The sequence below is a fragment of the Lagenorhynchus albirostris genome, chromosome 3 (genome assembly GCF_949774975.1).
Source record: "Lagenorhynchus albirostris chromosome 3, mLagAlb1.1, whole genome shotgun sequence".
NCBI classification, from domain to species: domain Eukaryota; kingdom Metazoa; phylum Chordata; class Mammalia; order Artiodactyla; family Delphinidae; genus Lagenorhynchus; species Lagenorhynchus albirostris.
This window is the reverse complement of record NC_083097.1, coordinates 59,133,254-59,156,679: the sequence shown is the minus strand read 5'-3', so window position 1 is coordinate 59,156,679 and position 23,426 is coordinate 59,133,254. Positions and strand designations below refer to the sequence as shown.

At 34.7% G+C, this 23,426-nt stretch overlaps 1 protein-coding gene across 4 annotated transcripts in view; it reads left to right on the top strand.

Annotated features, from left to right (window-relative positions):
* Nucleotides 1–23,426, top strand: part of CERT1 (ceramide transporter 1) — a 127,981-nt gene that overhangs the window by 48,902 nt on the left and 55,653 nt on the right. For all 4 annotated transcript variants that reach the window (XM_060143140.1, XM_060143139.1, XM_060143137.1 and 1 more), the window contains 3 exons: nucleotides 7,444–7,551; nucleotides 8,350–8,488; nucleotides 13,282–13,365. In XM_060143140.1, the coding sequence (XP_059999123.1) occupies nucleotides 7,444–7,551; nucleotides 8,350–8,488; nucleotides 13,282–13,365 (331 nt within the window). The remainder of the gene's footprint in view (nucleotides 1–7,443; nucleotides 7,552–8,349; nucleotides 8,489–13,281; nucleotides 13,366–23,426) is intronic.

Genomic DNA, 23,426 nt, shown 5'->3' with positions numbered 1-23,426 from the left:
TATGGAGGCTGATAGTAGTTTAGTTTAATTGTACTTCTACCTCTAACAGGGACCTATAAGCAGTGTATGGACTTGATCCAAGGAAAATATGGAGCCAAATAGGATTTAAAACAGAAAGTGAAGAATCAGATGTCTGTTTTTAAAGGACCACTCTGGCTACACTAGAAAGGATTTCAAGAGGAACAAGACTAAAAGTAGTTAGAAATCTGGAGGATTTATCCAAATGAGACACTAGGTGACCATAACTAGAAAATGGCATTGGGAAAATAGAGAAAGGGACAGATTTGAGAGAAGTAGAAGCAAAGTCTCTGGATGTTGAAGCAACATAGTAATGATTAACATCATGGGCCCTTGAATCTGGAATTAAATCCTGGCTCCCTTACTTATCATTTGCATGACTTATTATGTAAAATCACCTATAAATGGGTATAATATTAGTGCCCATTTTACTTAGACTATTGAAAGGATTAAGTGAGATAATGCACTTAAAGCACTAGCATCATGCCTGGCACAAAGTAAGTATCCTAAGTATTAGCTTTTACTATTGGTATTTGGTGTTATAATTTATCCAGGGTGGCTCTCTGAAATTTATATATAAAATATCCATGTAAAATTGCTCAACTCTTTCATCAGCCCTCTTCTCAAAGCAAAACAAGAAAGATCTCCCTTATCCTTTAGTATTCACCTTCTAAAGCTAGGGTGGAAAAATTGCTTAGCAGTCTTCCTTTATACAGCCTCATTTGATTTATCTAGTTATTTCTTACCTCCATTTTGTTTTTGTTTGTTTGTTTGTTTGGTTGGTTTTTTTGTGGTACGCAAAGTAACTCAGTGCTCACTGCTGTGGCCTCTCCTGTTGCGGAGCACAGGCTCCGGACGCGCAGGCTCAGCGGCCATGGGTCACGGGCCCAGCCGCTCCGCGGCATGTGGGATCCTCCTGGACCGGGGCATGAACCTGCGTCCCCTGCATCGGCAGGCGGACTCTCAACCACTGCACCACCAGGGAAGCCCATTACCTCCATTTTAATGTCATTAAGAAATGACAATTGGACTTAAGGGGGAAGGTTTAAAAGATAAGACTGAGTTTCAGAGTGTCAAAGTTAGTTTATGTAACTAACTTTGTATCTTTTGTATCATGGATTGGGTTCTTAAAAAGCTTTTGGTGCAGAGGCTGTACTCATAGCTTCCTGTTACGTCTACTTTAATTTCTCCTATAGGTAAAACAATGTGTCATGGAGTTCAAAACCCTAAATTAAAACTGTAAGAAAGAGGAAGCTCTGAAATCAAGGAGAGTAGAGGCAGCTATTGTTAACTCTCTACTTCTACAGTATCATCTTGTATTTGGGCATTTTTTTAGTACTTTGGATTTCCATAGGCAGTGTCTTATTTTCTTTTACCCCCCTAGCATTCTTTTAACACTTAACTAGGGTGTGCAATAAGGCCTTGGTTAACCCTTCCAGCCTCATATCACTACAACATTGCTTATTTAGATATTTCTGTAAAGGAAAGCTTATCTCATGCTTATGAGAAGAAAATGCAAAATGAATAACCAAGTAAGGTCCGCAACTAAGGTCCATAAATGACCTTCAAAGGAAGTATTTTATTTGTTACTGGTTTTTAAATTATGATACAAGAATGACTAGGAAACATTCCAGTATGATTTGAGAAAAGTATCTTGAGGGTAAGCAAATGTTCTACTCAGTGAAGTTAACTGTATTGCTGCTGGGTTCTAAGCAGTTAGAAATGGATAAAATCTTTTATAATACCATTTTCTTCAATATATTTTAAAATTTCTTTGATTCATGAGGTACTGCAATTTCTGGAAAACATTGTAGGTTGAACCTTTCCTCATCTGATACATTATTAGTGTTGCTCTTCTGAATAAATAGTGTTTTTTTAAATAAAAATTTATTTATTTATTTATTTTTTGGCTGCATTGGGTCTTCATTGCTGTGCAGGCTCTTCTCTAGTTGCAGCGAGCAGGGGCTACTCTTCGTTGCAATGCATGGGCTTCTCGTTGCGGTGGCTTCTCTTGTTGCAGAGCACAGGCTCTAGGCACACGAGCTTTTGTAATTATGGCATGCGGGCTCGGTAGTTGTGGCTCGCAGGCTCTAGAGTGCAGGCACAGTAGTTGTGGCGTGTGGGCTTAGCAGACAGATTCTTAACCACTGTGCCACCAGGGAAGTCCAATTGTGTTACGTTTTAATCTTCCCAGCTGGTTCAACAAATGACTTTCTTATATTTGGCCTCCACTGGATGTATACATTTTTAGCCTAAGTTTTGGTATTTAGGTTTAGTATAGAGAATTATAATTCTAGACTAGCCATATCATTTTAAAGATAAGAAAATTAAGTCCAGGGGACTTCCCTGGTGGTCCAGTGGTTAAGACTCTGTGCTCCCAATGCAGGGGGCCCGGGTTCGATCCCTGGTCGGGGAACTAAGATCCCACATACCTCAACTAAGCCTGCACACCGCAACTAGAGAAGCCCGGGTGCTGCAACAAAGACCCAGCGTAGCCAAACTAAATTAATTAATTAAAAAAAAATTAAGTCCAGGAAAGTAATGACTGACTTGCCTAGTTGTATAGTGGTGACAGTGACAGTCGAGCAGGTCTTCTCTCTGTTATCATTGTGTTCTTTATATTTCAGAGGCTATCGGGGGATCCATACGTATTTGAAAGGCTAAATAGATGAGATTTTAATATTTATAAACGTGAAATTATCATGCCAAATTTTATTATAGCAAATAATATATGTTTACCTACAATCATAAATAAAATTGTTGCCATTGTAACTTATTATGATACTGTAAACCATAATTTTATTGATTAAATTGTTCTCCTGGCTATAGTGTCTTCTCATGTGGTTTGCTTTAAAATATTAATATTGAAAGTAGATGTGTGGGTGCTGGCAACATAGCAAGCGCATTTGGTTTTATTATGGGTTTCAGAGTTTCAGTTTCTGGAAAATGTTCCATTGTTCTAATGTTAAAATGCATTTGGTTTTATTATGGGTTTCAGAATTTCAGTTTCTGGAAAATGCTCCATTGTTCTAATGTTAACATTTAATCTTCTATTTTCTCTCTTCCCATGATTAAAATGGGAAGAAACAATAGGGAGACTATGCCACAAAATAGGTAATTTTTGACACCATGAGGAAGTTAATTTCTTTCTCAGTTATTTTGCTGTGCTTCTTGCTGGAGAGTGTTATTAGGAAAATGAATAAGTTCTTCAAAAGGCAGGTGCTATGAAAAAAAAATAATAAGCCAACCTATTTCCTTTATTTTATACCACTGTTTTTTGGAGTATAGATAGGCTGATGAACAAACTGTGCAAAATGAAAATATATGTTTATCTCCTGCATGAATAAGCCAAACTATAAAATTTAGCTGTGACTTTAAGGGAGTTTTCAATCAGTTCTTAGGCATTTCTGGTCCTTTATTAAATTCATAACTTTGAACTATATGACTTAATTTATCAAGATTTTAGGTGTTCTCAGAAAATCAAGATACAGAAAGTACAGGTACATACATGCAAGGGATTTAGTCTGAAGGTTACTATTGTACTTTGACCAATAGTAACCTTTGTGTCAGCTTTCCAAGTATACTGCTTGGAAAGTGCTACTGACCCCCTCTAGTGGCCAAAAGATTACACTCCCCACCCCCAAAATAAGGAGGAATGTTATAACAGAGGTGTGGCCTCATTACTGTAATATTTAAAAGAACCCAGCCTTGTTCTATACGGGACATGTTCAATAAGTGTTTCATTGAACCAAAATGTCATTGTATGTTCATGCAAAACATGTTGAGGAATACTGCTTACAAACACACAAATTTGGGAAAGAAGGGTTTTTTTTGCAAAGCAATTTGTGTGAGGGATCTTAAAGCGTGTATGTTGAAAGGAAATATTCCTATAGTAACTGTATTTGAATTCCACATTATTAATTTTAGATGGAAACTGGTATTTTCAAAAATACTGTATTGGTGATTAGAGCTTGTAAGTAAGCTCTACTTTTTTCTTATGGAAGAATAGGGTTAAGAAAAAGCCAGCATGCCTTTAAAGTATTATCCCTAAAATCATACCAATGAGATTTTAAAGGCATGTCAAGACTTTGAGGAACATTTAACAGTGTATATCGGTTGTGACCATGAAGTAATTTCTTCCCATTTCCATCCTTGGAAATTTCCCTCACCCCCACCTTTGAAAAGCAGACCTTGTTAAATTCAGAATGAGTATTGTTGCCTTAAAGTAGACATCTTGGAAAGCCAAATAGATGTCAACAACATTGCTGCTTTTCAGAATAGTTTTATAACTTATCTTTTAGAATCATTTTAGCCCCTGTGACGAAGTGTTTCTAAAATACTGATATCTTAATGATAGATTGGATTTTTGAGAGAAATCCAGTACTAAATCAGAGCCATGTCATGTGACTACGAAAGGCAGTCAAGCTTAATTATACAGTTTATAGCTATTTCTTTGAAGTAGTGAAACAGCTTTAAAAGTTTTATTCTGCAACTCCCTGAAATGATTTTAGATAGCTCCATTTTGTGGCTGTATCATAAAATTACTCTAAATATTGTGGTAGTACCATCAGGAATCTTTTATGCAATGATAGCATCATTGGCACAATTATAGACATTTCCAGAATGACCGGTTTTTAAACAGTGAGAATTCATTTGTATGTGCATGTGTGTATTTGTTAAACACTTAAATTATTTATTTTAAAAGTTATCCCAGTGCAGATACTGACATAGAGTGACAAATGAATCCCCATTATTTAAATTGAATAAAATGGAATTGGTCTTCATGAATATACTTTATTTTCTTTTTCCTTGGAATGATGTATATAATTTATAATGCAGCTTATTTAAGTGAAACTTTATTAAAGGTAGAAATACAATTACTCTAAACTCGTAGCCTCAACATTCATTTACTATCCATTACTTAAAATGTATAGCAACAGTATTGCTGTAGTAGAGTGTTTTGTTCTATCATGTCTTTGTTGTAAGGAGATATTACTGTTTTGAAATCGTGGAACCTGAAAAAACAGGCAAGGATGTAAGAAGTATGTTTCATAGTCAAAAAACATTTAGTAAAGCTTTGTAGTGTTTATATTTTGTTTCAAGATTTTAAAGTTTTGACTTACTCCGTTTAGGACTCATTGATATAAAGCAAGTAAATGGAGAGAGTAGATTCATTTGGATTTGGATTTGAAATTGTTTGGTTTTAAATATTTTTCAAATAAATATCCAAAATTTGTTTTTAAATAAAATTTTGATTGTAAATTATGGGGTAGTTTTGTACTTAAATGGACGGTTCAGATTAATTTATGTTGAGAAATGAATGACATATACGTGTCTGAGATAAGTGATTGCTGAAGTACGTACCTTATATTTTTGGTCCATCACAGGTAGATTTTTCTTATTTTTATTTATTTATTTTTGTGGTACGCGGGCCTCTCACTGTTGTGGCCTCTCCTGCTGCGGAGCACAGGCTCTGGACGCGCAGGCTCAGCGGCCATGGCCCACAGGCCTAGCCGCTCCGCGGCATCTTCCCGGACCGGGGCACGAACCCGTGTCCCCTGCATCGGCAGGCGGACTCTCAACCACTGTGCCACCAGGGAAGCCCAGATTTTTCTTATTTTTAATTCCAATCTTCTATATTTAAATCTAACGAAAAACTTTACCAAACCAGTACAACAATTAAAATGTAGAAACACTATACTTAGAAAGTTAGCATTATTGTCAAACGAGAAAGAGAAACTAGAGCCATTTTAGTTAAGGAACCTAGCTCAGTACCTTTGTTCCAGGACATTATTTGATAAGAAGTCTTATTTTTTTTATGAATTGCATGATTTCTGTAATTAGAATTTTCTTTTTGTGGGATTCTGTGATACTGAAACAAGCTTACCTATTTTTCTTTAGCTAATTTATTGAGGTTCAATCTATTGTACCTTTGATTCCATCTAGTCATGAGTTTATATGTAATTTGTTAGTAAATTAAGAGTTAGGAATATATTGCAGTACCGTTTATAGGTAGAGTATTTTATGAACAGGCATTATTAAAGTATGACAATCTTTGAATCTTTAGCGACCGGTATGTACTGGAAGCTTGAATTTTTAAGAAGCTGCACTAGGTGTGATGCCAAAAATGATTAGATATTATTTTACCTCTTAAGTTTAGTGTCTAGGATTAAAATTATGCACAGTACTTGTAAAAGAATAACAACAGCAGGAAGAAATCAGAGATCCCAAAATACTTGAGCAGGTTTTAGGTACTTGGAAGTTGTTTTTTTCAAATGTTTAATTCTTTTGTCCATGTTTTTAGTACTGCATTTTCCTAAGGAGGATGGGATGCAAAATTGATACTTTAAAGATTGCCAACTCCATCAAAATTAGATCACAGTTCTGAGTCTAACTAAACCCCAAAAAGAGTTCAGTTATCTTCTATGATGTGATTACAGAATAGACTGGCAAAACTGGGGATTTTCTTTGTGCCATGAACTGTCAAGGTGGCTACAAAAATGGAAGAAATACAGTCTTCTTACAGAAGGTACAAGTCCACTAGTAGTTACAAAATGTAAACTATTAAAATTGAGTGGCAAATGCCATAATCATGATATGTTAAGAATGGTTGAGAATACAGAGACAGACTATCTGGAATAATAGGAAAGGCTTCATTGAGACAGTGGTATTTGAGCTGTGTCAGGGTAAATAATTCATCTATAAAGAAGTTTTCCTTTTTTTTTTTGGTCCTTGTTCTACCAAAATTTTTTATTGTGGTAAAATATGCATGACGATCTGTCATTTCATTCTGTGACATTAAGTATATTCACATTGTTGTTCAACCATCACCACCATCACCATCCATCTCCAGAACTTTTTCATCTTCTCCAACTCCAGCTCTGTACCTAGTAAATTCTAACTCCTCATTCTCCCCTCTTTCTAGCCCCCTGATAACCACTGTTCCACTTTCTGTCTCTATGAATTTACCTTCTGTAGGTAGTTTTCCTATTATTAAACTCTTTTAGCCAACTAGCCCAGCATGTAGTTGGTATTCAGTAAATTTCTAAATGAAGTGGCAGTTAGGAATTGAAAGCATTGCTTATGCCAGCGGATTGCCTGTATTTCTTGAGTGAACTCAAACTACTAATTATTGTTACGGTAACCTTAACAAAAAATTTTTTTGCAATAACCTTATTAATTTATAGGGAAACTTTTGTTTTCTCTTAAGTATTTTTCCAGCTTTATTGAGATATAATTGATATATAACATTGTATTAGTTTAAGGTTTACAGCATAATTATTGGATATATGTATATATTGTGAAAGGATTACCATAGTAAGTTTAGTTAACATCCATAACCTCACGTAGTTAAAAAGTTCTTTTCTTGTGATGATTAAGTATTTTTTATTTAATTTTTTTCATGTAGTTTACTTTCCTTTTTAGACTGAGTCTGGATATGGATCTGAATCCAGCTTGCGTCGACATGGCTCAATGGTGTCACTGGTGTCTGGAGCAAGTGGCTATTCTGCAACATCCACGTCTTCATTCAAGGTTTGTGGTTATGAATGCTTTAGTACTGAATGTTGTGAACAGAACTTATTTGATAGAATAAGTTTTTTGAAAGAATTTTCCTACAATGTAAATTATTTGAAGTTGTTACAGAATAGTTTTTTAAGAGGTAAAATCATGACTCATAAAAATAAAATGAACACACGTCAGAGATTTTGTTTCATTCATTAATGAAATAAGATGTTAAAGAAAAAATGTAGTTCAAAGAAGAATGTGAGGAATGCTGAAATGATTTTGCTAATATATGCAAAACTAATCAATAGTCACACATTAGTAACCAGTGTACCTCCACTGGACAAAGTTCATTTGCTTTTCTATGGACAAGAATCATTTACATTACTCTCAGTTTTCTATGACTTAAAGAGTTGTAAAATAGCTCAAATGCAATGAAATCAAAGACTTCTATATGATCAGGCACCCAGTAAGTATCATGGATGATACTTACTATTCCTTTCAAAGGACACCCAGTAATATTTTTGCCCATTTTAAAGTCTTTCACAATTTATCATCACAGTGTTTAATTTGAAAATATTAAATGTTGTAGTGGCAAGTTGTCAGGCTTGCTCTCATTTCCTTCAGGCTTATCACTATCAAGCCATTAATTACTGAGTTTCAAGTCTGTCCCTGGAAATAATACATTGAACTTGACAACTCTCCCTACTCCATGCCCTCAATAGTAAGATACAGACCTTAAAAGGTGGTGAAATACCATGGGACTAAGAATAAACAAATTCTAGTTTTGTTAACTTGGATTACATCTCCCCGTTTTGTGTTTTGCAGAAGGGCCACAGTTTACGTGAGAAATTGGCTGAAATGGAAACCTTTAGAGATATCCTATGCAGACAAGTCGATACTCTACAGAAGTACTTTGATGCCTGTGCTGATGCTGTCTCCAAGGATGAACTTCAAAGGGATAAAGGTTAATTAGGCTATTACCACTATTTAAAGCCTCTTGATCTTAAGGGTAATGTCTTTAAGTGATGAAGGTAATTATAGTCACTTTCGCTGTACACCTCTAATGTAACAGATTTCAGTGTCCACATAACTTGTCTACTTGAATAACATCCTAATTAATCTGATCACCCATACCAGATATCATTGAAGATTTTAAAATGGTTTTTGAACTCTTTATTCCATTAAAAAATATAATATCATCTTGATAATATGGGGCATTTCACATGATTATGTCTAATAAATGTACCCTATGACAAGTCTTAGAGACAAGCATATGTTTATGTTAAATCCTCCAGATCTGGAATCAGTCGATCTTTTCATCCCTTGCTCTTCCTCTTCCTCTCCCTCTTTACCTCTTTTTCTCTCCTTCCCTTTGTCACCCTCCCTTCCTCTGGCCTTTTTCTCATAGAAGAAGTCAATAATGGAATTACATACACATGTAAAAGTAATTTTAGTGAGTTTTTTTTTAAGAGAGATGATCTTTAGTTATGTGAATTTTGAAGTTACTTTTCATTTGTTACTGCTAAATATTACTGGTGTTGTCAATATCTGTTCTTTAGTTTTTCTCTTAGTTTGTTACAATGGGCAAAAATGAACTACTCATAACAGTATTACTAAATCATTCTGAGTTCATACCCAGTATAACTAAGTTGCCTAACATGGTTTCGTTTCTTGGTCTTATTAAATGTCTTTGATCTGAATTCATATTCTTTTTGTTGACTTGCTGGCAAGATGGTGGAGTAGAAGGACGTGAGCTCACCCCTTCTTACATATTCTTTTTGTCTTCTCTGTTCTTTGTTCCCTTTTTCTGCCTTCTTTTGGATTGAGTATTTTTTATAATTCCGTTTTCTATCTCCTTTGTTGGCTTTTTAGGTATACTCTTTGTTATTATATGGCTACTTTAGGCTTTATAGTATGCACATTTAAGTTATTACAGTCTCCCTTCAAGTAATATACCCACCTCCTGTATTGTTTAAGAACCTTAGAATAATGTATTTCCATTTCTGCCTAAGACTGTGCCAAGGCAGTTTCGCATTCTCTAGCCAATTCCCTGTGAATTATTCCAGGTCTGTGTTATAGGAACAGGTGCTTTTCCCTGCCCCACATACGCTTTGGGTACTCTTCCCTGGTGGAATCCTCTCAGATGGTTCTTTCTATGACCTCTATAGTCCCTCAACTTGTATGTGCTGTCAGTACTCTGCTAAATACTCAGGGGGACCTTCTGCCCATCTCCAGAGTTCTCTCTCTGTACAGTTCTCTCCTCCCAAGTACTCTGCCTTGTGAACTCTACTGTCCTTTGTCTCTCTGGATTCTCAGCTCCATTTCTTCACCTCAGAGAGTCTACCAGGCTCCTCCTGGGTTCCTCATTACTCTACAGCTTGGAAACTCTCCCATGGCAGTAAGCTGGAGCATTCACAGCGCTCACATCATTTGATCCCCAGCCCTTAGGGATCATTGTCCTTTGTTGCCTAATATCCAGTATCTTGAAAACCATTGTTTCATATATTTTGTCTGATTTTTTAGTTTCATGCTAGAGTATAAATTCTCTCCCTGTTATTCCATCTTTGCCTGAAGCGGAAGCCCATATTCCTCTTAAAGCACTTAATTTTACCTGAAGTATCCTTGAAGTTCTTTATATTTGATGCACTTTTAAGTTTTTGGTTCTTTAACATTTAATATTTATTTCTCTAAAAATAAAGACAGTTGAACTTCTATTTCTCATTAATTTAAAAAAGTATGTATACTTTTTTTTTTGTCAAATTAGACATTACACATCAACTTTCATTTGCTTGCAAATAGCCCTTTAAACTAAAACAGGATGTATACAGGTTTGGATTCCTTGTTTATTTTTAAATGATTGACGTCAATAATATATAGCATTTTAAAGACAAAAGTGATAGTGGAAGGAGTGGAAGTTGGGATGTAATAATAACCATGTTGTGTAGAAGATTTGAAAAATATTTTTAAACATTATTCATGTTTTATTATATAGCAGCAGTCATAGACTAATGTATTAGTTGTTAGGGATGCCATTGCCAAAGTACTCTATAGACTGTGTGGCTTAAACAACGGAAGTGTGTTTCCTCACAGTTTTGGAGGCTAAAAATGTGAGATCAAGGTTTTGGCAAGTTTGGTTTCTTCTGAGGGCCATGAGGGAAGGATCTGTTCTAAGCCTCTCTCCTTGGTTTGTAGATGATCATCTTCTCCCTGTGTCTTCACATCATCTGCCTTCTGTAAGTGTCTGTGTCCAAATTTCCTCCTCTTATAAGGACACTGGTCATATTGAAGTAGGGCCCATCCTCATGACCTCATTTTAATTTGATTACCTCTGTAAAGACCTATCTCCAAGTCCAGTCACATTTTGGAGTACAGGAAGGTTAGGACTTCAACATATGAATTTGGTTGTGGCACAATTCAGCATATAACAACTGATTTCCCTATAAATGGCTATTTTAAGAAATGTTTTTAAGAGTACGTGCTGGGTAAAGGTGAAATAAGAACATGGACCATAGTTTCCTACTTCGACTATAGACTGGAATTGCTGACCTAAGGATCTCTATAGATGTACTTTCACTAAATTATCAAGACTAAATTATCTGTGACTTAAAAAATTTTTAAGAAGACTCACTGTTCTTCATTAAGTGTGTCATTGAAATGATAATAGCAAGCTCTCATTTTAGGTGTTCAATGTTTTCATTTAAAAAGTTTTATCGTAATTGCTAGTAAGGAGACTTAACCACACACATACACATACACACACCCCACACTTCAGTAAGATTTAATTAACCATTTAGGTCCAGATACTCTAGGATTACAGAAGTAGAAGACATTATCTCTGACCTAAACATATATTTTAAAACAAGACATATATACCATATTAAACATAAAGGTTCTAATCTTGCTCTTCTATTCATTATTAGTTTGATGACTTGAAGTAGATTACTTAACATTTCTGCACATCTCTTTCCTCTGTAACATGGATGTTGTATCCAGCACATATGATTGTGAGATTTAAATCAGAATATGTATATTAGCCCTGTGCTTAATAGCAAAAAATCAATAATAGTTGCTATTATTAATGTGGTTGATTTGGATTATTGCAGGGATAATGAAAGCAGAAATGTACAAGATCCAGAGATGGAATTTAGCATAATAGATTTGAGGGCTGGTAAGGGAGACCAGTCTGATTGGGATGGGAGATTTGTATTAGGACAGTGGTTTTAAATCATGTCAGGCATCCCTTAAAGGTGCCTCAATGATGGACAAGGAGTGCTTGGTTGGGAAGGAAAGGGGGAGGGCCACTCTTTTAGCCAGAGCAGCTCTTGTTTTCATCAGTCTTATATTTTGAGTATTTACTAGAAAAAGAAGGCTGAAAATCCCTGTTTGGTAGTACTAGGCTATTGGATGGTTAGAGATATGAAAGTGAATCTTTAGGAACCCAAGGTAGATACTGAGGAGACAAGTGAAATGCAGACATTTCAGTATTTAAGAGCAGTTAATCAGATTAGTAATGAGTCAAGGTCAGGATGTTGTCTGATGATTTAAAATCAGTAATGATTTAAAATCAGAGCAGCACTGTAGTAGTTAATTTCTTAGAATTGACCATATTTGCAAATCATTGATGAAAAGACAGAGATCCACAGAATCTGGGAATTTGATTAATCTTGGAACTAAGGCGTTTGCAGAGGCTTCAATATGGATACTGAAGTCTGTAGGAATGATGGATGTGGAAAAGAAAAATGTCAGTTGGATACTGTTAGCAGTTAGCTGGTTATAAAATAGTAGGTGTTAGTAGATAATAGCAGCTTATGATTTGAAAAAGTTGTTATAGATGAGTGCAAAATTTTCAGGTGATGAAAAAAATGAAATAGCCCAGTAATTAGAAAATTGTAGTACAGAATAAAGGTATTTTCCATAGTAATTACTACCATTTAGTCACAGGAGGGAGTAAGGAATAGTAGTGGGCTTTGCATCCATTGGAGAGAGAGTTAAAAATAGATGAAATGTTCCTCATAGAGCCAAATTACTCCTGATGTAAAGAGAGATAGGCAAGGAGTAAGACATTAGTTTAAAGTGAAGATTTATTCTGTAGAAAGGGAGTTCCTCAAATGATAATAAACTAGAGAAGCCATTCAGAAACAGAGAATAAGGTTGGGGGCTGAGGTTTAGAAATTTGCACTAAGAAGTGGAATACATAGTGCAGAGGATTAAGTATGTTAGGCAGTAGAAAAAGGGATAGTACGTAGAAGAAAGAGGTATGTGGAAGAACACGGGATTCTGTATTTTCTGGAATTAGGTAGGTTAAAATGGATGTCCAGGCACAGACACATTGGGATGAATTAAAATTGATATCACATCTATAAGTCATTATATTTTCCCTGCATATCCTAGAGGCAAGATAAAGTATCTTCTGCATGTACCATTACTGTCCTCTTCAGTCTTTGTAGGCCTCTGGTAGAACTATGAAATCTCCCCAAGGTCAGGAGGAAGAGATAGGAAGACTTAAAGGACAGAATAAATCGTATCTCAGTATCATCCCTTACACAAATGAGAATGGGTACAGTTTTTATAAGAATGTATTTAAAGACATTCCACAGCATATTTATTGGGCATACATTGATAAGCACTGAAAATACAAAGATGAATAAAACCATGTACTCACAGAATCCAGAGTATATTTACTCCGTTGAACATAAGAATAAACTGGTTAATTTCTATATGCTTTCATCCTGATATCTTTAAATATATTTTACTTAGTGGTAGAAGATGATGAAGATGACTTTCCTACAACACGTTCTGATGGAGACTTCTTGCATAATACCAATGGCAATAAAGAAAAGGGTAAGTAGTAAAATTTTCCCCCTCAGTTTGGTAAAATACACTTTCTAAAGTTACATAATAACTAACTATATAACAAGAATAATTAATGGAATAGTTAAGAAAATTTTTTTAAGCTGGAAAGCGAAATTTTTCTTCTAAGAAAAGACATGTAGGTAAAATATACATTCTGACGTTAAATAATCTGACAGCTCATCTGACAAAGACTTATTCTAAATTTTAGACATTGGCCTCTTATTTCAGCAGTATTTGGTAGAATCAGTTTCTAGTACTGAAAAAGTACTTCTTAGGGAGGAAACATTGTAATGGAACTTGAATGTTTCTTTAGAGTGTATTTCTCTCTGTTAATGTTCTTTTCTCTCTCCACTTGATAAACTGGTGTTGCAAAGTATATAATCAGTGTTATTAAAGGAAAATTACTGAAATCACTGATTTCACAGCACAATTGTTTATAGACTCAGGAGCAAGGTGGTTTATTACATATATCAGTTTATTTCATATATCAGTTAATTGTTGCTCTGTTTATAAGGGCTCACTCATTAGATGGAATTCTTAATTGTTGATTGGGAACCTTTGTTTTACAACAACATGGATGAACCTGGAGGACATTATGCTAAGAGAAATAAACCAAAGACAAATACTGCATGGTATCACTTATGTGTGGAATCTATGTATGAGGCAGGGATGGGCAGGGAGGTTGTGACAGAAACTTGTGATTCATGGTCAGTGCTTTCTTTTAACATATCCTAAGAAAAAGCTGGCATGGATTCCTAAAACTTTTTTTAAGTTGCAAATAAGCAACTTTCTTTCTTCAGAATCACCGACAGAGAATAGACTGGTGGTTGCCAAGGGCGAGGTGGGGTGGGAGAGGGATGGATTGGGAGTTTGAGATTAGCAGATGCAAACTGGTATGTATAGAATGGATAAACAACAAGGTCCTACTGTATAGCACAGGGAACCATATTCAGTATCCTGTGATTAAACCATAATGGAAAAGAATATGAAAAAGAATGTATATATATGTATAACTGAATCACTTTGCTGTACAGCAGTAATTAACACAACATTGTAAATCAACTATATTTCAATGAAAGAACAGAATTCCTTTCTTAATGTTGATGGAAATTAACTCTTGAAAATCATCATAGGTGGAAAGTATCTTTTTATGGCTAAGCTCTAGAAATAAGTTAGTCAGAAGCATTGAGTATAATCCGGTAAAGTGAACAGAGCATAGTCTTTAAATCTGGAACTACTTGATTGTAGTCTGGGATTAAGGTATTTTAGTCATCTCTCAAAAACAGGGTCTTAGTCCTAGATTGATCAACTGTTGGAAGAGGGAAAAATAATACTCTGTTCTTGGGAGTGGTCATTGTAATGTTCTTACCATTAGGGCCATTATTAAAGATTAGGTCTAGATCAAATATTGTGATGTAACTATAGTGAAGTTTTTTAAAATTTAGAACTAGTTTACCAACCTACTAGTAAATATGCCAGGAATAGGAATGGGGGTTATGGAGCGAAGACTAAAACAGGAGTAAAACTTCCAGATATTCTAAGATGAGAAGAAAGGCAATTAAAGTAATTTGAAGATTAGAGCAGAGGAGAAATTTTTGAATTAGAAAACACCTTCCTTAGTTAAAGACTTTTAAGAGTTCTAGATCACAGTGAAAGGAATGTTTCCTCAATCTTTTGTGAACAAACTTCTCATCTACCTCTATATAAGTTTTCTTCTGTTAAATTCTATGCCATCTTTTAAAAATTATATTTCTAGAGACAAAAGGAGAGATTTTATGACAATAAAATACGTATTCGCATGTAACAACAGAGCCCCAAAATACATGAAGCAAAAACTGACCAAAGAGACAAGTCAATAGTAATAGTTTGAGACTTCAATAACCAACTTTCAAGAATGAATAGAACAAGTAGGATAAAGATCAACAAGACAGTAAAATATTCGAATAGTCTAAATAAACAGACCTAGTAGACATTCACAGAACACTCCACCTAACAATAGAAAAATATATATTCTTCTCAATTGTTCATGGAATATTCTTTATTATAGACCTTATGCTTGGCCACAAAACAGGCTTTAATTAGTTTAAAAGGACTGAAATCAAGTAAAGTATGTCCTCCAGCCACAGTGGAATGAAATTGGAAATTAATAACAGAAATTTGGGAAATTCAGAAATATTTAGAAATTAACACACTCATAAATAACCAGTGGATCAAAGACAAAAATCACCAAGGGCATTAGAAAATACTGTGAGGTGAATGAAAGCAGAAACACAAGATGCCACAACTTATGGGCTGCCACAGTACTTAGAGGGAAATTTGTAGGTGAAACACATTTATTATAAAGAAGAAAGAGAATTGAAAAACAATATAGAGAATCAATGAAACTTTAAGTTGATTCTTTGAAAAGCAAAGTTGACAAACTGTTAACTAAACTGATCAAGAAAAAAGGGGAGAAGACTCAACTTATTAAAATCAGGAATGAAAGGGAGGACATTACTGCTGCCCTTACAGGAATAAAAAAGATTATAGGGGGATGCTATGAACAGCTGTATGCCAACAAATTAGATAACTTAGATGAAGTGGACAAAAGTCCTACAAAGACACCAACTATTGAAACTATGTCGAGAAGACCTACAAAATCCAAATAGACCAATAATAAGTAAAGAGACACAATTAGTAAAAAAACTTCCCACAAAGAAAAGCCCAGGCTCCAGTGACTTCACTGGTAAATTTTACCAAACATTTAAAGAAAAATTAATACCAGTTCTTCACAAATTCTTCCAAAAAGTAGAATAGGGGGAGCACTTCCTAACTAATCATTCTCTGAGGCCAGTTTTGCCTTGATAACCAGTATCTCTTAGTGCAACCCACAGTTAACGTCACTTTTAATGGTGGAAGACTGAATGCTTTCCGCCTAAGATCAGGAACAAGATAACCTTGTTCCTAACTATTGTTCACCCTTGCCACTTCCGTTCAATAATGTATTAGAGATTCTACCTGGACAGCTGGGCAGGAAAAATAAATAAAAAGCATCCAGATTCAAAAGGGAGAATTAAAACTTTCTCTGTTTGAAGATGCCGTTATCTTACATAGAGAAAATCATAAGGAATCCACTAGAAACCTATTAGGACTAATAAATTGAGACTGCAGTATATAAGATCAGTATACAAAAAGTCAGTTGTATTGTATTGGCCAAAAGGTTCATTCAGTTTTTTCTGTAAGATGGCTCTAGTAGCACTTAGTCGGTTTTAACGTCATTCAAAACAATTTTGTTAGATTGTATGTGACAGCTGGCATATCGGCATGCATTTTAAAAAAGATTTATCAAAATTGGTGAAATTTTATGTAGTCATTTTAATATTAAAGATGGAAGAAAAACAACATTTTCAGCATTTTATGCTGTATGTCAAGAAAGGTAAAAATGCAACTGAAACCCAAAAAATGATTTGTACAGTGTATGGAGAAGGTGCTGTGACTGATCGAACACATCAGAAGTGGTTTGTGAAGTTTTGTGCTGGAGATTTCTCGCTGGACAATGCTCCATGGTAGGGTAGACCAGTTGAAGTTGATAGCAATCAAACTGAGACATTAATTTAGAACAGTCAACGTTATACCACATGGGTAATAGCCGACATACTGAAAATATTCAAATCAAGTGTTGAAAATCATTTGCACCAGCTTGGTTATGTGAATCGCTTTGATGTTTGGGTTCCACATAAGTTAAGAAAAAAAGACTTCTTGAACGTATTTCCACATGTGATTCTCTACTTAAATGTAATGAAAACAGTCCGTTTTTAAAACAAATTGTGATGGTGATGAAAAGTGGATACTGTACAATAATATGGAACGGAAGAGATTGTGGGTCAAGTGAAATGAACCACCACCAACCACACCAAAGGCTGGTCTTCATCCAAAGAGTGTGATGTTGTATATATGGTGGGATTGGAAGGGAGTCCTCTATTATGATCTCCTTTTGGACAACCAAACGATTAATTCCAACAAGTACTGCTCCCAATTAGACCAACTGAAAGCAGCATTCGATGAAAAGCATCCGGAATTAGTCAACAGAAAACGCATACTCTTCCATCGGGATAACCCAAGACTGCACATTTCTTTGATGACCAGGCAACAACTGTTACAGCTTGGGTGAGAAGTTCTGATTCATCCGCCATATTCACCAGACATTGCACCTTCGGATTTCCATTTATTTTGGTCTTTACAAAATTCTCTTAATGGAAAAAATTTCTGTTCCCTGGAAGCTGTAAAAGGCACCTGGAACAATTCTTTGCTCGAAAAGATAAAAAGTTTTGGGAAGATGGACTTACGGAGTTGCTTGAAAAATGGCAGAAGGTAGTGGAACAAAAGGGTGCATATGTTCAGTAAAGTTCATGGTAAAAGTGAAAAATTTGTCTTTTATTTTTACTTAAAAACTGAAGGCACTTTTTGGCCAACCCAGTATTTTTTATACACTAGAAATGAAGAATATGAAGATAAAGTTAAGGAAACAGTTTTGTTTATAACAGCATCAAAAAGGATTAAATACCTAGGAATAAATTTAACAAAAGAAGCACAAACCTTATATTATGAAGACCACAAAACATTATTGAAAAAATTAAAGAAGACCTAAATAGATGGAAAGATTTGCCCTGTTCATGGATCAGATGACTTAATATTGTTAAAAATTCAGTATTCCCCAAATTGACCTGTAGATTCAATCCAGTCTTTACCAAAATCCTAGGTAGGATTTTCGCACAAGTGGACAAGCCTAATCCTAAAGTTCATATGGAAATACAAATGACCCAGAGTAGCTTCAACAGTCTTGAAAAAGAACAAAGTAGGAGGACTCACACTTTCAATTTCATAACTTACTACAAAAGCAACAGTAAAGTATAGTTCTGGCATAAGGAAAGATATATAGAACAGTGGAATAGAATTGAGAGTCTAGAAATAAACCCTCACATTTATAGTAAAATAAATGTGATTTTTCACAGGAGTGCCAAGACAACTCAGGAAAAAAGTCTTTTCAACAAATGGTGTTAGGCAGCTGGATATCCATATTTAAGGAATGAAGTTGAACCCCTACTTCACACAAACACAAAAATTAACTCAAAATGGATCAAAAACCTAATTAAAAGAGCTAGCACCATAAAACCTTAGAAGAAATATAGGAGTTAATCACTTTGAGCAAGGCAAAGCTTTCTTGATCTTTAGCAAAATTTTAAACTTTTGTGCTTTAAGGAAACTATCAAAAAGTGAAAAGATAACCTACAAAATGGGAGAAAACATTTGCCAATCATTTATCTGGTAAGGGATTTGTATTTAAAATACATAAAGAACTCTTACAGATCTATAATAGACAAATATCTCAGTTCAAAAATGGGCGAAGCATCTCAATAGACATTTTTCCAAAGAAGATATACAAATGGCCAGTGAGCACCTGAAAAGTTCCTCAACTCATTAGCCGTCAGGAAAATGCAAATCAAAACCACAGTGAGACACCACTTCACACCTATTAGGCTGGCTGTAATCGGAAAGAAATACCATAACAAGGTGTAGCTGCTTTGGAAAACAGTCTGGCAGTTCCTCAACATATTATACATGGTGTCACCATTGGACGTAGCAGTTCTACTCCTAGGTATATATTCAGGAGAAATGAAAACATACATCCATATAAAAAGTTGTACATGGATGTTCATTGCAGTATTATTCATAACAGTCAAAAAGTGGAAATAACCCAAACATCCATCCACTAACGAATAGATAAACAAAATGGAACATTTTTTAGCCATATGAAGGAATAACATACTTGACATGTGCTGTAACATGGATGAACCTTGAAAATATTATGCTAAGTGAAAGAAGCCAGTCACAGAAGACCACTCATTGTTACTTTATATGAAATATTCAGAGGCAAATTGTAGAGCAGAAACTGTATTAGTGGTTTCCTAGGACTGGGCAGTAGGGTTGGGGGAAATGGGAAGTGACTACTAATGTATGTGGGATTTGAGGGGATGGTTCATAAAAATGTCCTAAAGTTTGATTGTGATGATGCTTGTACACTCTGTGAATATACTGAGAATCATTTAATTGCATGTGTTAATGAGTGAATTTTATGCTGTGAAAATTATATCTCAGTAAAGCTGGTATTTATAAAAAGACTAGGGAATTCCCTGGCAGTCCAGTGGTTAGGACTCTTGCTTTCACTGCCGAGGGCCTGGGTTCAATCCCTGATCAGGGAACTAAGATCCCATAAGCTGTGTGGTGCAGCTAAATAAATAAATAAATAAAATGTACACTTTAAATTTTTTAAAAAGTGTAAATAAATTCACTGACTTAGTACTGTTCAATTTTTTGGCCTCTACTTTTTCTTGGGGGGAGGGGGGCACACCATGCAGCTTGTAGAATCTTAGTTCCATGACAAGGCATTGACCCTGGGCCCTCAGCAATGAAAGCACAGAGTCCTAACCACTGGACTGCCAGGGAACTCCCTGGCCTCTACTTTAGATTAAATCAATCTAAAGTCAGAAATTTCCTACCCCTAAACCCTTATTTCTAATGATTAATTGTATTAATTACATGTCAAAGATGGCTACTTGCATGGATTTTTTATATCTATTATATTTTCCAGTTGTTCCCATTTAACTATATTTTTAACCATATTTTCTAACCAATTTTGTAACTTGTATTCCAGTTTTGTAAATAATATACAAGAGCATATTGTCATCTACTATATAAAATAATGACAGTAAATATTAACTAATCTGTCAAATCAAGGTATACTCTTGATGAAACTCATTGAGAGGCAATTTAATGTTAATGGAACATGCATTACTCTATGAAACATGATTATCATCTTGTCCTTTTCTCCCACATAGTCTGTGTACAGATGCTCATACATTAATTGTCTAAATGAAGAAGTTGGACCAGCCACAGATCACTTTTCATTGTCTTTCAGCTCACAGATTTTTCATGTGAGAATATTTTAAATTTAGTTTTTTAGCCAACTGTATCTTACTTTGTTAGAATAATCATATCTATAATAGACCAGTAGTCCCAAACCAGTTGATTGTTGACCTTAGTACGATTAATAGCATGGTCATAGTCTTAAGCCATGTTTCTTCTTTATCATAGTAGACAGGTGGGAGATTTAAACAAAGTTGCCATCCTGTATGTCCAGAAGGACACAGTCATTTGGAATATTTCAGGTGGGGAAATGAAAAAATCCTCACCACAGAAGCTCAGGATTCCCCCTTAGGTTGCCTACTATTTAAATTAGTGTTTGGGAGTCTTAATGAAATGAAAGGATTACAAATCTCTTGGCTTCTGTCAGTATTTGTTTTTATTTTTGACATGTTGATGTTAGCTTCGGGGTTCCTTGATTTTCTGAATGTTACCACCTTTAAAAGAGTTTTGAACTGTATAATGTCAGTTCAACTAAAAGAACTATAGATTTGAATGATAATTTTAAGAGCTTAAGTACTTAAAAATCTAGATTTATAGATTATTTTATAATATCTTTCATCTCTGCCCTTCATAAGCATGGTTAAATTCACATACTTTCAACTTCCTTTTGCTGCAGTGTATCATTTTCCCAGAAGAAACTAAGGCATGCCACCTTGTCTCTTTAAGATCTTCTTTCCCTTGTGATCAGCTGAGACATTTAGATGAGTATACTCATCTAAAATTATTGAGTACTTTGGGGTTTTGCTTAAGTTTTTCCGTCAAGATTAATGTAGTTCTACAAAATAAGGTATAAGAGACTTAGAGCAAAAATCAAAGTAACCAGTACTTAGAGGAGCCCAGTGGATGACAAATTAAAATGAGGTTTTGTCTTCATGACCTTCATTTCCTAACAGATGTGACATGAGAGAAATTTATTTCAGAGACCTTACTCTGTTTGAGACACTTACTTTCAACTGTTTGAAAGTTTAAAAATCTGTTACATAACCCTTGTATCATTCTGAAAAGGATTTGAGGGTGACAGCTTCTGAAAGTAGTTAAGTGCAGCTGAAGAGGTACATTTCTAAAAGTTTTTTCAAAGACATTTTATGTTGGTCTTTCATCTTGTACTGACTGTATATAAATTAGCAAACAGCATGGAGGACCCATTATTACAATGGCACACATCCTCATATATAGGGCACAGATGACTTTAAGTTTCTATATTGATTATTTAAAAAAATCGTAGTTTGTAATAAAATATCAGTCTTGGTAAGAATGGTAGAAAATAGTGATAGGAAGGATCTTCAGAAAATACCAGAAAAAGAAAATAGGTTTTAAAACAACTTTACTGAGATATGATTAACACGCCATAAACTACATATTTAAAGTGTACAGTTTGGTAAGTTTTGATATTATCATGAAGCTTTCACCACAATCAAGACCATTATTATGTCCATCGCCCTCAAAAGTTTCTTCCATCCCTTTTGTCTTCCCTTCCTCCCTCCATTCTCAAACAGCCACTGATTTTTCTGTCACTATAGATAAGTTTGCATTTTCTAGAATTTAATGCAAATGAACTCAGTGTTTTTGCCTGATCGCTTTCTCAGTTTGAGATTTCTCATTGTTGTTGTACGTATCAGTATTTAATTTCTTTTCATTGCTGAGTAGTGTTCCCTTGTATAGATAACAACCACAGTTTCTTCAACCCATTCGTCTATTGGTGGACATTTGGGTTGTTTACAGTTTGGGGCTATTATAAATAATGTTGCTGTGAACATTCACAAGTTTCTTTTATGTACGTATACTTTATTTCTTTGGGCTAAATACCCAGAGGTGGAATGGTTGAATCATATGGTAGGTATGTATTTAACCTTTTAAAAATCTTCCAAGCTGCATTTCACCAGTCATATTTATGAGAGTTCAAGTTCATCCAAACCCCCACTAACACTTGACGTGGTCAGTCTTTTAAAATTTTAGTCTTCTAATAGATGTGTAGTGGTACTCACTGTAGTTTTAATTTGCTTTTCCCTAGTAACTAATAGTATTGAGCATCTTTTCATCTGCTTATTTGCCATCCTGATCTCTTCTTTAGTGAAATGTGTGTTCAATTCTTTGGTTCAGTTTTTAATTGGGTTATATGTTTCCTTATTGTTGAGTTTGAGATTACTATATTTTGCATATTATAATACAGAATATGCCTATATTAATGTATAGATAGATAAAGGATATGTCCTTTATCATACATATTCTGTGCAAAGGTTTTCTCCCAGTCTGTGGCTTGTCTCTTCATTCTTTTTTTAAAAAATTTTAAAATAGATATTACATGTATTTAAGGTGTCCAATAATGATGATTTGGTGTACATGATGAAATGATTACTGCAGTCAAGCTAATTAATGTATCTCTTCACAATTACCATTATTTTATTAACCGTAGGTTAGCTCTCTAGACTGACTTATCCTACATAACTGTAACTCTCCTTCTTTTAACAATGCCTTCAAGAGCAGAAATTTTAAATTTTGATGAAGTTTAGTTTGTCAGCTTTTATGGATTGTGCCTTTGCTGTCGTATCTACATATGAGTTTTTAAAGTTTAAAGTATCATTATTTCATTTAAAGAGTTCTATTGAAAAGGTTTCTTATTAACTATAGTATAAGATATTATGCTCTCTTATTTGTATCTTATGAGTTTTAAGATTTTTCATTTAATTCAAAGACTAACTTTGAATTAAAATTATAATATGTAAACATAAGAACTGTTTAATGTGTGCATTGGTCCCCAAATTATATTTGGACATTTATTTAAATTTTAACATATTACTTTATTCATTTTCGCAGTTTCTTTTCAGATATTTTTTAAATTCAGGATTTTTCAAAATGTAAGGTAGTTCTTGCCATAATTAGGTCTCACTCTAGGCTGTCTTGAGTGTTATTATTAAAGTATTATTCCACCTACCAGTTTCTTCACTGGGTGCAGCATAGCAAATAGATTTCAGGAAACAGAATGCAGAAAAAAGGACTTGAGAGTACATATGCTGTCACAGGCCTCTTTGCTCATAGAGATGGATGCAAATTTTAAAATGTTGGCCAACAGGAAGGAAATTACAGTT